We start from the raw sequence: 12,252 nt of genomic DNA on the forward strand, positions 1-12,252 counted from the left end.
CACCTGCAGTGCCAGACATTCCAGCATATAGGAAAAGAAGCTGATTTAATGTGATCACAGGAGGCCTAAGGGTGTCTTCACATTAAGCCTCTGGATGCATAAGGGACCCTGGGGGCCACCAGAGCAAGTAGGATGTAACTATGGTAAATTGAAGAGTTCTTATTTCAGTGTGAGCCACAAGCACCCAGAAATTCACAGCAGTGCACCCACTCCTGGTCCCCACAAGATTCTCTAACCTACACCCAAAGGGGAACTCCAAGCAGGCTTGCTCCTTTCATGTTCTTCTATCCATTCCATGGAATAAGACTTTGGGAACCTTAGGGCCTACTTTGGGACAAATAAAGATGTCATGAGCAGAGCAGACTGATGGTCCATGAGGCCACCAAGAGCAGACAGACTTAGGCATCCTGCAGGATAGAAACTCACATCTTGGTCTTCTGGAGCTGCATCTTTTAAGGAGGGTCTGGGAGATGGTAGAGACTGAACCAAAGACTCAGAGATCAGAGTAGCAGTTCCTAGAACTGGAGATGATGCAGGCTGCTTATTTCCCTTCTCAAAAAGGGAAAAAATATCTACCCCAGATTCCAGGAACTCAGAGTAAGTCCCCTTTTCCACCGTTTTGTCCTAAAATTAAAAAAAAAAAAAAATTGAGCAGAATTAATTTACATTTGATAATATTGTTAGCTGCTCAGTTGTGTCTGACTTGTTTAAACCCCATGGACTGTAGCCTGTTAGGCTCCACTGTCCATGGGATTCTCCAGGCAATAATACTGGAGTGGGTTGCCATTCCCTTCTCCAGGGATTTTCCTGACCCGGGGATTGAAGCCAGAGAAGGCAATGGCACCCCACTCCAGTACTCTTGCCTGGAAAATCCCATGGACGGAGGAGCCTGGTAGGCTGCAAACCACGGGGTCACTAAGAGTCAGAAACGACTGAGCGACTTCACTTTCACTTTTCACTTTCATGCATTGGAGAAGGAAATGGCAACCCACTCCAGTGTTCTTGCCTGGAGAATCCCAGGGACGGGGGAGCCTGGTGGGCTGCCGTCTATGTGGTCGCACAGAGTCGGACACGACTGAAGCAACTTAGCAGCAGCAGCAGGGATTGACATTGCAGGCAGATTCTTTACCATCTGAGCCACCAGGGAAGCCTCAATAATATTAAACCAACTGAAATACTAATCAAGAAAAGTTATCTGGTCTTAAATTATGATTATTGAAGAAAATTAAAGATTCCTGGGTCTAGAATTCTTGTTGAGAAATCTAGCCAACTCAAACAGAACTGAGCGTTCTGTTCTCTGCCAAACCCTGTGTTAAGTGTTGGGGTATTTGAAAGAAATGTGTGCTTGTGAGTTGAAAATGGAGGCCATTCACAAAACTACCATGGGCATTTAGGGAAGTAAGAAGTACAGAAGTTGCTGGGAGGATCAGCACAGTCTCTAGAGACAAAAAGAGAACTCAGAGAAACCTCACATGACAAGCAAAATTAAAAAAATAAAAAAAATCGCTGGGCAGAGTTGCAGAAAAGAAAATTACTGACACAGAGGTGGGCACAAGCACATCTGCATAGGTAAGAGTCGCTCATCAAATTTCACTGACCACCGTCAATGTCACAGTGTCATACGCCCAGCTGGGACAGGACATGTAGGAACCAGACTTGAACAGAGAACCCATAAGCTGCATATTCATGGTCTTTACAACTGTTTGGAGGACTTAGAGTGCATTAGAGAGACAGAAGGATCAAGGAAGTTCCCAAATGAAAATTCAATATTCCATCTGTTAAAATCATTAAACAAAGAGGCCATGAGGCTGAGATGGCTCTAATGCCTTGACAGTCTGTGCCCGCAAACCAAAACCTAAGCCACAATCAGTGCACACAGATCCAAGAGAAAACTTCGCACCAACTGACCACAAGCAACCAACCAGGCTTCCCCAATCAGGCAGCTGCTTAAACTACAGCCAATCTAATCATGTTCTTTGAACACGTGGGACACATCCTTGCAGTTTCCCTCCCTTACAAAGTCAAAATAATGTGCAGATGTTTCACTACTCCTGACCCTGAAACGAGATGCAGGTGATCATTCAGTGGCAAACAAAACATTAGGGAAAAAATTCTCAGGATGCAAAACTCATCAAATGAGAGCAACTCAGGTTAATGCAGGTTAGGTGGAAGAAGATGGCCCAGGACCCTAGCTAGGACCCCTCTCACCCTATGTCCTGAGGTGAACCACTGGAAGAAACCCAGTGAAGCATCTGGGTACTGTCTGATACTGCAGAACTAGAAAATTATGCAGGATATATTGTGTCTTGTTCCACTTGGGAGGCAGAATTCACACACCTCTTTAATGAAATCACCACTCACTACTTTATCTGTAATATGCACAATGAAATGACTAGAAGTACAAAAACAGAAATTTCACTCAGCAGCCAAGCATTGACAATCCCAAGGGGATAAGGGGGCAGCCATCTCCCCTCTGCCATGAGAGAAGAACCCGACAGTGAGGATGGACTCCAACTCATCCAGGAGTGCTCACCAGTGGACAAATAGTTGTTTTGTTAGTACTAAAATGGGGGCAGTGCCCTCAAAGGAAGCAATAGGGGACTCTAAAACATCTAGGGACTGGTAAATAGGTTATTCTCCTGCCCACTAATCCTGTGCTCATAACACTGTCAACACTGGGATTTACACACTAGAAGTGCCCCCTCTGTACATGAAATCAACTCCTCTCAAGCTTGAAAAACTTTAGCTCCTCTCTCCATTCCTAGAGGAGTGGAGAGGAGTCACATTCCTAGAGGAGACACATGGAAGTGCTTCCAGAGAGACAGAGGTTCTGTATTTTAATAATCTTTCTTGGAGCAGAGATTCATTTCATAAGTCAAGGATCTGACCAAGGGCCTGTGGAACAGTCAGGGTTAAAGAAAAAGATGCTGAGGCCCAGATGTAAATGAGCCAAAAAGTGAAGCATCAAACTACCACCAAGTTTGAAAACTTCTCACTAATCTCCACCCCACCTCCCAACCATGCTAGGAGCTGTGAGTTGAATGGTGCTCCCTCCTCAAAAAGATAAGTTCAAACGTGACACCTGTGAACATGACCTTATTTGGAAACAGGGTCTTTGCAGATGTAATCAAGTTAAGATGAGGTCACAGTGGTGCAGGGTGACCCTAAATCCAATATGACTGATGTTCTTATGAGAAGGGACTCAGACATGGGGACAATGGCCAAGTGGCGTCAGAGGCAGAAACCACAGTGCTGCAGTTGGAAGCCAAGGAACACAAAGGAAGGCCGGCAAACACCAGAGGCTGGAAGGAAGGATTCTTCTCTGGAGCCTTCACGGAGAGCACGGCTTTGCCAGCACCTGGATTTGGGACCCGTAGCCTCCAGAGCAGGGAGACAATAATCTTCTACTGTTTCAAGTCACACAGACTGCAGTACTTTGCAGTCACCCAGTTACAGCAGCTCTAGAAGCTGACACTTTAGCATGAGCCCACACTTCTGTCTTTGCAGCTTTACTAAGACCTGGAATTGCTTCTACTGTCACCCCTCCAGTGACCATCATAGGAATCTCTCAAATTTGATATCAGACCACATCCCTCTTCGGCTCTGTACCATCCAAGACTTCCATGCCACTTCCGGTCCCCTGGCCATTGCTAGGAGACCAGCTCCTCCACATCCCCTGCTCACTCTCCTCAGACATGCTGGTCTTCCTGTAATTCCTCCAACCTGCCAGGTCAGCTCCTTCCTTCAGACCCCCTGCCTCAGATTCCCTCCCCCAGGTGCCTGTGTGGCCCCCACCTTCATGTCACTCAGACCCCAGGAGGCACCAGCTCCTCAAGGAGACAGCTAGGAAGTCACCCTCTTTGTCACATCCTCCCCATAACAGGAGCCCCATGAAGGCAGGGCCTTGTCCTCCTGCTGCACACACAAGAGACCTGGGCAGTGAGACCAGCAATCGGAGACACCAGCAGAGTGGGTGTCTCTGATCCAGGTGCTCGGATACCCAACCTCACTTCTGGTGTTAATGGAATATGCTCTTTAGGCAACCTAGGTATGACAATCACTTGGATACCAACAGATCTTAGAATCTCTAATTTGTAAGTAATACACTTTGACTTAAGTCATGGAAGAGGAAAATAAAAAGTTCTAAATAAAATTGCATCATTATCCTTAACACACTTCATTAGAGCAGTAATGATTCAATAATCCTGTGGTTGCACTCTTATACACTTTAGGGTTTATATGGCTTAGAGTGTAATAGTGACATTTCTACAGAGCTTTAAGTTCATCCTCCAAGGTGTGAACACCAGCTCTGAGAAGAAGGGGATGAAAAACTGAGGAAGAAGAGGGTGTTTACCATGAATCCAAGGAAAATGACCAGAAAGGAGGTCCATCCTTCAACACACCTGCTGCTGCTGCTAAGGTGCTTCAACCGTGTCTGACTCTGTGCAACCCCATAGAGGGCAGCCCACCAGGCTCCACCGTCCTTGGGATTCTCCAGGCAAGAACACTAGAGTGGGCTGCCATTTCCTTCTCCAATACATGAAAGTGAAAAGTGAAAGTGAAGTCGCTCAGTCGTGTCCAACTCTTTGCGACCCCATGGACTACAGCCTACCAGGCTCCTCTGTCCATGGGATTTTCTAGGCAAGAGTTACTGGAGTGGGTTTCCGTTGTCTTCTCCCAACACATCTGAGGGCTAGCAATTCCACAGACTTCCAGAAATTACTTACATCTTTCAATATCAGAATCTGACTTGCATCTTTTAGGTATTGCAACTGATGAGTGACTAAAATTGTGATCTTCTCCTTCAAGGCCTGGCGAATACACCTACAAATGTAAAAGGTACAGAAAGCAAAAGCACATTAATGGAGTAGCTCAAACTGAAAACATATTTTGAAAACAGTGAGACAAAGACCAAAGATCTTTAGTTTAAATGCCAAATCAATAATAAAAATTAAATAAACATAAGTCAATTAATCCAACTAGGTTCTTAAATTTATCAGCAGCAAATTTGAATCTACTGCTACAAAAAATTCTTAAAATCAGCCCAGTGAAGGAGGCACCAACAGATAAGTCTTTTCCTCTAAAACTCAGCTTAACAATTATTTACATGTTTCATAAAGGAAAACAACTGAGTAATACTGAGATTTCAAAACCTGAATAAACTAAAACACTATTTTATGGCTATTTGGGAATGGGAGAAGAGGGATTCATGTCATTTAAAAATGTGTACATTCTTAGCTGTCTAGGTGATTATTTATAATTAATGATGCAAATATTTACAACAAAAAATTAATAGATTCTTGGTAATCTTTGCCAGAGTGCATTTGCTAGATCCCAAAGAATGTTAGATATAAAATAAATGTCAGCATGGCCTCCGTCACTCTCTATAACATTCCCAGTTCCATCCAGGAAGCAAGACTTCTTTCATTAGGACTGAACACCTTCCAAACATGAAAGTAAAAGAACAGAATCCAAATGGCCCATATCACAGTGGAAATCATCCAGTGGCTCAGAGGACCCATCAGTTCTCTTAGTCAAGACACCCTCAGTATTTAACCTTAAATTTTTTCCACAGTAAAAAAAAAAAAAAAAAAACACAAAAAAAACTACTCCCGCATTTCAAATGTGAAGTTCTAGGGACTCAGCTGTAGTCTCATCCCACAGGGTTGACAACCCCTCCAGGGAAGCAAATGTGTGAGTCTGGGACCCCAGTGACCACAGGCAGGGCTCCAGGCAGGTATTCTGGGTGCCCCAGCCCCTCGCAGAGCAAATCTCAGGAACCTGGGCCACAGCTCAGCCTGTGAGTGAGTCAGATGGAGAGTCTGGAGCCAGCAGACTGCATCTCAGTCCCTCTCACAAAACTGACGTCAGACGAGCAACCCAACCTCAGTTTCTTCATCTCAAAACAAGGTCAATGACAACTCATCCACACATTCTGACAAATCAAAACACCAATCCACTCAGTAAAGGTCAGGCCCCTTCTCCACTCCACTGTAACCACAAACAGTCATGCGCTTTGGACTCAGGATAGAAAAGTCCTAAGGGGACACTCTGGACACTGGGTCTTTGATCAGAAGCAAGACCCCAGGATGTAGAAACATACACCATTGCTTTGTTAAGTCCAAAGGATTCATTCTCACCTTTTGACACATGCTAGCTCAACGTTCAACCTAAGTTTCTTGGTTAACACCTTTTCAACGTAGAACTAAAGCTTTTAAACAGAATTTTTTCACCTTAATACATAATTGCCTGCCAATAGTCCCTAAAGGTGGATGTTAATCAAATCTGATGGGGTGTTACGTTCAAGATGAATCAACCCAAAAGTTTTAAGATGTTTTCTTCTTAACATTCCATCACAGATAAGGTAATACATATAATTACAATGAAGTGATCAGTCGATGGCTGGGAACTTTTCCTAAATAATTATTTTATCAAAGTCACTAGAAAAATATACTCTTTTCCAAGTTTTTAAAGATTTCCAAGTCATGCCATAGAAATGATTGAGTAAGCAACCAGTTGTATAACAGTTATTCCTATATAAAGGCTGTGTGAATTCTATGATCCCACATATAATCCTGAATGAAGCAGGGCAAAGACTAATAGAGTTTTGCCAAGAAAATGCACTGGTCATAACAAACACCCTCTTCCAACAACACAAGAGAAGAATCTATACATGAACATCACCAGATGGTCAACACTGAAATCAGATTGATTCTATTCTTTGCAGCCAAAGACGCAGAAGCTCTATACAGTCAACAAAAACAAGACCAGGAGCTAATTATGGCTCAGACCATGAACTCCTTATTGCCAAATTCAGACTTAAATTGAAGAAAGTAGGGAAAACCACTAGACCATTCAGATATGACCTAAATCAAATCCCTTATGATTATACAGTGGAAGTGAGAAATAGATTTAAGGGCCTAGATCTGATAGATAGAGTGCCTGATGAACTATGGAATGAGGTTCGTGACATTGTACAGGAGACAGGGATCAAGACCATCCCCATGGAAAAGAAATGCAAAAAAGCAAAACAGCTGTCTGGGAAGGCCTTACAAATAGCTGTGAAAAGAAGAGAAGTGAAAAGCAAAGGAGAAAAGGAAAGATATAAACATCTGAATGCAGAGTTCCAAAGAATAGCAAAAAGAGATCAGAAAGCCTTCCTCAGCAATCAATGCAAAGAAATAGAGGAAAACAACAGAATGGGAAAAACTAGAGATCTCTTCAAGAAAATCAGAGATACCAAAGGAACATTTCATGCAAAGATGGGCTCAATAAAGGACAGAAATGGTATTGACCTAACAGAAGCAGAAGATATTAAGAAGAGATGGCAAGAATACACAGAAGAACTGTACAAAAAAGATCTTCATGACCCAGATAATCACAATGGGGTGATCACTGACCTAGAGCCAGACATCCTGGAATGTGAAGTCAAGTGGGCCTTAGAAAGCATCACTATGAACAAAGCTAGTGGAGGTGATGGAATTCCAGTTGAGCTATTCCAAATCCTGAAAGATGATGCTGCAAAAGTGCTGCACTCAATATGCCAGCAAATTTGGAAAACTCAGCAGTGGCCACAGGACTGGAAAAGGGCAGTTTTCATTCCAATCCCAAAGAAAGGCAATGCCAAAGAATACTCAAACTACTGCACCATTGCAATCATCTCACACGCTAGTAAAGTAATGCTGAAAATTCTCCAAGCCAGGCTTCAGCAATATGTGAACCGTGAACTTCCTGAAGTTCAAGCTGGTTTTAGAAAAGGCAGAGGAACCAGAGATCAAATTGCCAACATACGCTGGATCATGGAAAAAGCAAGAGAGTTCCAGAAAAACATCTCTTTCTGCTTTATTGACTATGCCAAAGCCTTTGACTGTGTGGACCACAATAAACTGTGGAAAATTCTGAAAGAGATGGGAATACCAGACCACCTGATCTGTGTCTTGAGAAATTTGTATGCAGGTCAGGAAGCAACAGTTAGAAGTGGACATGGAACAACAGACTGGTTCCAAATAGGAAAAGGAGTTCGTCAAGGCTGTATATTGTCTGTTTATTTAACTTATATGCAGAATATATCATGAGAAACGCTGGACAGGAAGAAACACAAGCTGGAATCAAGATTGCCAGGAGAATTCTCAATAACCTCAGGTATGCAGATGACACCACCCTTATGGCAAAAAGTGAAGAGGAACTAAAAAGCCTCTTGATGAAGGTGAAAGTGGAGAGTGAAAAAGTTGGCTTAAAGCTCAACAATCAGAAAACGAAGATCATGGCATCCGGTACCACCACTTCATGGGAAATAGATGGGGAAACAGTGGGAACAGTGTCAGACTTTATTTTTCTGGGCTCCAAAATCACTGCAGATGGTGACTGCAGCCATGAAATTAAAAGACACTTACTCCTTGGAAGAAAGTTATGACCAACCTAGATAGCATATTCAAAAGCAGAGACATTACTTTCCAACAAAGGTCCGTCTAGTCAAGGCTATGGTTTTTCCTGTGGTCACGTATGGATGTGAGAGTTGGACTGTGAAGAAGGCTGAGTGCAGAAGAATTGATGCTTTTGAACTGTGGTGTTGGAGAAGACTCTTGAGAGTCCCTTGCACTGCAAGGAGATCCAACCAGTCCATTCTGAAGGAGATCAGCCCTGGGATTTCTTTGGAAGGAATGATGCTAAAGCTGAAACTCCAGTACTTTGGCCACCTCATGCGAAGAGTTGAGTCATTGGAAAAGACTCTGATGCTGGGAGGGATTGGGGGCAGGAGGAGAAAGGGATGACAGAGGATGAGATGGCTGGATGGCATCACTGACTCAATGGACGTGAGTCTCAGTGAACTCCGGGTGTTGGTGATGGACAGTGAGGCCTGGCGTGCTGTGATTCATGGGGTCGCAAAGAGTCGGACACGACTGAGCGACTGATCTTATCTGAAGGGCTGTATTAAGAGGGGACACATCCCATGGTGGAGGCGATACAAATAAGACAGACAGAGTGCCCACTTCCATTCATTCAATCAGCAGTTTGTTGAGGAGCCAGGCAATGTCCTAAGCGCTAAGGATCCACCCACAGGTCAAGATAGAAAACAATACTCTGCACCATGTAGAGGATACATTGAATAAGTATAGAAAATGTGCTACTGGGCTGTGGCCTGTGCTCTGAGGGAAAAACAAGTGGGGTTGCTGTCTTAGATGTGGAGACTTGGAAGCCCTGAGACTATCTAGGGAAACAGCCTGGAAGAAGGCACAGCAGGTACAGGGTTCCTGGGATAGAAGATGCTGGACTGAGGCACCTTCCTGCATTCCTAGTTTATGGATGGCAGCTGCTGCTGCTAAGTCGCTTCAGTCTTGCCTGACTCTGTGCGACCCCATAGACGGCAGCCCACCAGGCTCCCCCGTCCCTGGGATTCTCCAGGCAAGAACACTGGAGTGGGTTGTCATTTCCTTCTCCAATGCGTGAAAGTGAAAAGTGAAAGTGAAGTTGCTCAGTCGTGTCTGACCCTCAGAGACCCCAAGGACTGCAGCCTTCCAGGCTCCTCCATCCATGGGATTTTCCAGGCAAGAGTACTGGAGTGGGGTGCCATTGCCTTCTCCGATGGGTGACAGGGGGACTCATAAATGGTCAAGCACACCCACTGAGGGCTGACTGGAGACAGAGGGCATGGGCGCCCCCTGGAGGAGCAGGAGGGAAAAGCAGATTCCATCTTCCACCTTCCTTCTGTGTCCTGGGGCACTGCTCCCTGGCTCTGGACAGAGGGACTAGTGTGTACAGACAGAGAGAGGGGGTGGGTAATAAAGGACCCCCACAGAGCCAGCATAGCTGGATACCGAGTGGGTGTGGGGACGAGCTGGAAAGGCTGATGGGGGAAGTTGGCAAAGAAGCCTGTTTGAGGACCTGGAGCTGCTTTCTGAATGGGGTAGGGGGTGGGGTGGGGGGGTGTCCGTGAAGGACTGGAGCAGGAGGGTGAGCTGTGTAGACAGGATGGTGAACTGTGTAGACAGGAGCATGGGAGTCTGATCAGGACAGACCCCAAGAGCTGATGATGCAGGAGGCAGGGTTCTGGTGATGTGGGGCTGAACCAGGATGGGATCCATGGCTCGACACAGGTGAGACTGCATCAGTTCATGTAAGGCCCTCACCTTCTGTAGCTGAAAGAATCCACTGTGTTCACAGCATAAAGCTTTAAAAGTCATGAACCTCAATAACCTTGGATATAAATTCATGACTGAAGGAAACTGTTAACGGCAAGTAGAAGTATGACTTATTCACTTTTAATACAAAACCCTGCCAATGACCCAGCTTCCACATGACCAACATCTCTCACAGCATATTGTTCCATCCGCTTCTCTAACTTGAGAACACTCTCTAGTTGCTGCTGAGTGGTTTTCTAAATTGCTTTCACAATCTCTGTTTTAAGTTTCCCTAGAGAATGTGTGGTTCTGATTACGAACAACAGTCTTAAGCTTCCTTCTATCAAGTATATATCCAAAGTGGTACACACAAAATATTTGAGAGGATTTTATAAATATATCCTGTGTTTGAAAAAGAACTCAAGAGAACTTCTGTGATCAGCACACTGTACTTAGCACCAAAATGCCTTGCTCTCCTCTCCATATGACATGGATGCAATGACCAGTAGAATCTGTTCTTGCATTGATGGAGAACATGTGCAGATGCACACAAGATGGGGTAACACACAATTGTGAGTTCAGGGTGGGGTACTTGGAACAAGGAAGCTGAGATACTCATGACTTCAGGAGGTTGGGGGTGGGGAATCCCTGTCACAGCACTAGCTCCTGTCACTGAACTCATGACAAGATACAGGCACTTCTCTAAGGGAAAACTCATCAACTCATGAACGGGAGAGGATTGGAAAGGGGGGATCAGATCAGAGCTGGAGACCATGTCATGTATTATCTGCCCTGTTCTCTCGTGTTCTCAAAGATTCAGATCATGAGAAACGCTGGACTGGAAGAAACACAAACTGGAATCAAGATTGCCAGGAGAATAATCAATAACCTCAGGTATGCAGATGACACCACCCTTATGGCAGAAAGTGAAGAGGAACTAAAAAGCCTCTTGATGAAAGTGAAAGTGGAGAGTGAAAAAGTTGGCTTAAAGCTCAACATTCAGAAAATGAAGATCATGGCATCCTGTCCCACCACTTCATGGGAAATAGATGGGGAAACAGTGGAAACAGTGGCTGACTTTATTTTGGGGGGCTCCAAAATCACTACAGATGGGGACTGCAGCCATGAGATTAAAAGACGCTTACTCCTTGGAAGGAAAGTTATGACCAACCTAGACAGCATATTCAAAAGCAGAGACATTACTTTGCCAACAAAGTTTCGTCTAGTCAAGGCTATGGTTTTTCCTGTGGTCACGTATGGATGTGAGAGTTGGACTGTGAAGAAGGCTGAGTGCAGAAGAATTGATGCTTTTGAACTGTGGTGTTGGAGAAGACTCTTGAGAGTCCCTTGCACTGCAAGGAGATCCAACCAGTCCATTCTGAAGGAGATCAGCCCTGGGATTTCTTTGGAAGGAATGATGCTAAAGCTGAAACTCCAGTACTTTGGCCACCTCATGCGAAGAGTTGAGTCATTGGAAAAGACTCTGATGCTGGGAGGGATTGGGGGCAGGAGGAGAAAGGGATGACAGAGGATGAGATGGCTGGATGGCATCACTGACTCCATGGACGTGAGTCTCAGTGAACTCCAGGAGTTGGTGATGGACAGGGAGGCCTGGCGTGCTGTGATTCATGGGGTTGCAAAGAGTCGGACATGACTGAGTGACTGATCTGATCTGATCTGATGCAGGTTTATATGTATGTGGGTTACATATACCTAACATGAAATTTACCATTTTAATCATATAGCCATATAGGCATAAAGTACATTCACATTGTTCTGCAGCCATCACCACATCTCTTTCATCACCCTAACACTAAGCACATCTTACATTTGGGCAGTTTCCGCCAAAGTCTGACAATCCCCGGTTAGTGGATGTGGAATCCCAGCTCCTTGTGTCCAAAGCTCAGAGCTCCTCACATACCTACTGACTGCTGAAGTCTTTTTACTTTGCTATCCTAGGCCTGCTCTACGCCAATCATGTTCCCCTCAAATTCACATGTCACGTTAGTTATTAGCACCTTAGAATTTGGTGACAGGGACTGTAAAGAAGTAATCACTACCCTTAAAGACACTGCACCTAATCTGATCTGACTGGTGTGCTTAGATGAAGAGGAGACTAAGACATAAGGACAGA

At 44.6% G+C, this 12,252-nt stretch overlaps 1 protein-coding gene across 1 annotated transcript in view; it reads right to left on the reverse strand.

The window, feature by feature from the left end:
- Positions 1 to 324: 324 nt before the first annotated feature.
- Positions 325 to 12,252, reverse strand: part of LOC139186166 (ATP-binding cassette sub-family C member 4-like) — a 54,663-nt gene continuing 42,735 nt past the window's right edge. The window contains exons 11-12 of the mRNA XM_070799969.1: positions 4,728 to 4,824; positions 325 to 624 (exon numbers count right to left, since the gene is read on the reverse strand). Coding sequence (XP_070656070.1) covers positions 325 to 624; positions 4,728 to 4,824 — 397 coding nt within the window. The remainder of the gene's footprint in view (positions 625 to 4,727; positions 4,825 to 12,252) is intronic.

This window comes from Bos indicus, chromosome 12 (assembly GCF_029378745.1).
Source record: "Bos indicus isolate NIAB-ARS_2022 breed Sahiwal x Tharparkar chromosome 12, NIAB-ARS_B.indTharparkar_mat_pri_1.0, whole genome shotgun sequence".
Taxonomy (NCBI): domain Eukaryota; kingdom Metazoa; phylum Chordata; class Mammalia; order Artiodactyla; family Bovidae; genus Bos; species Bos indicus.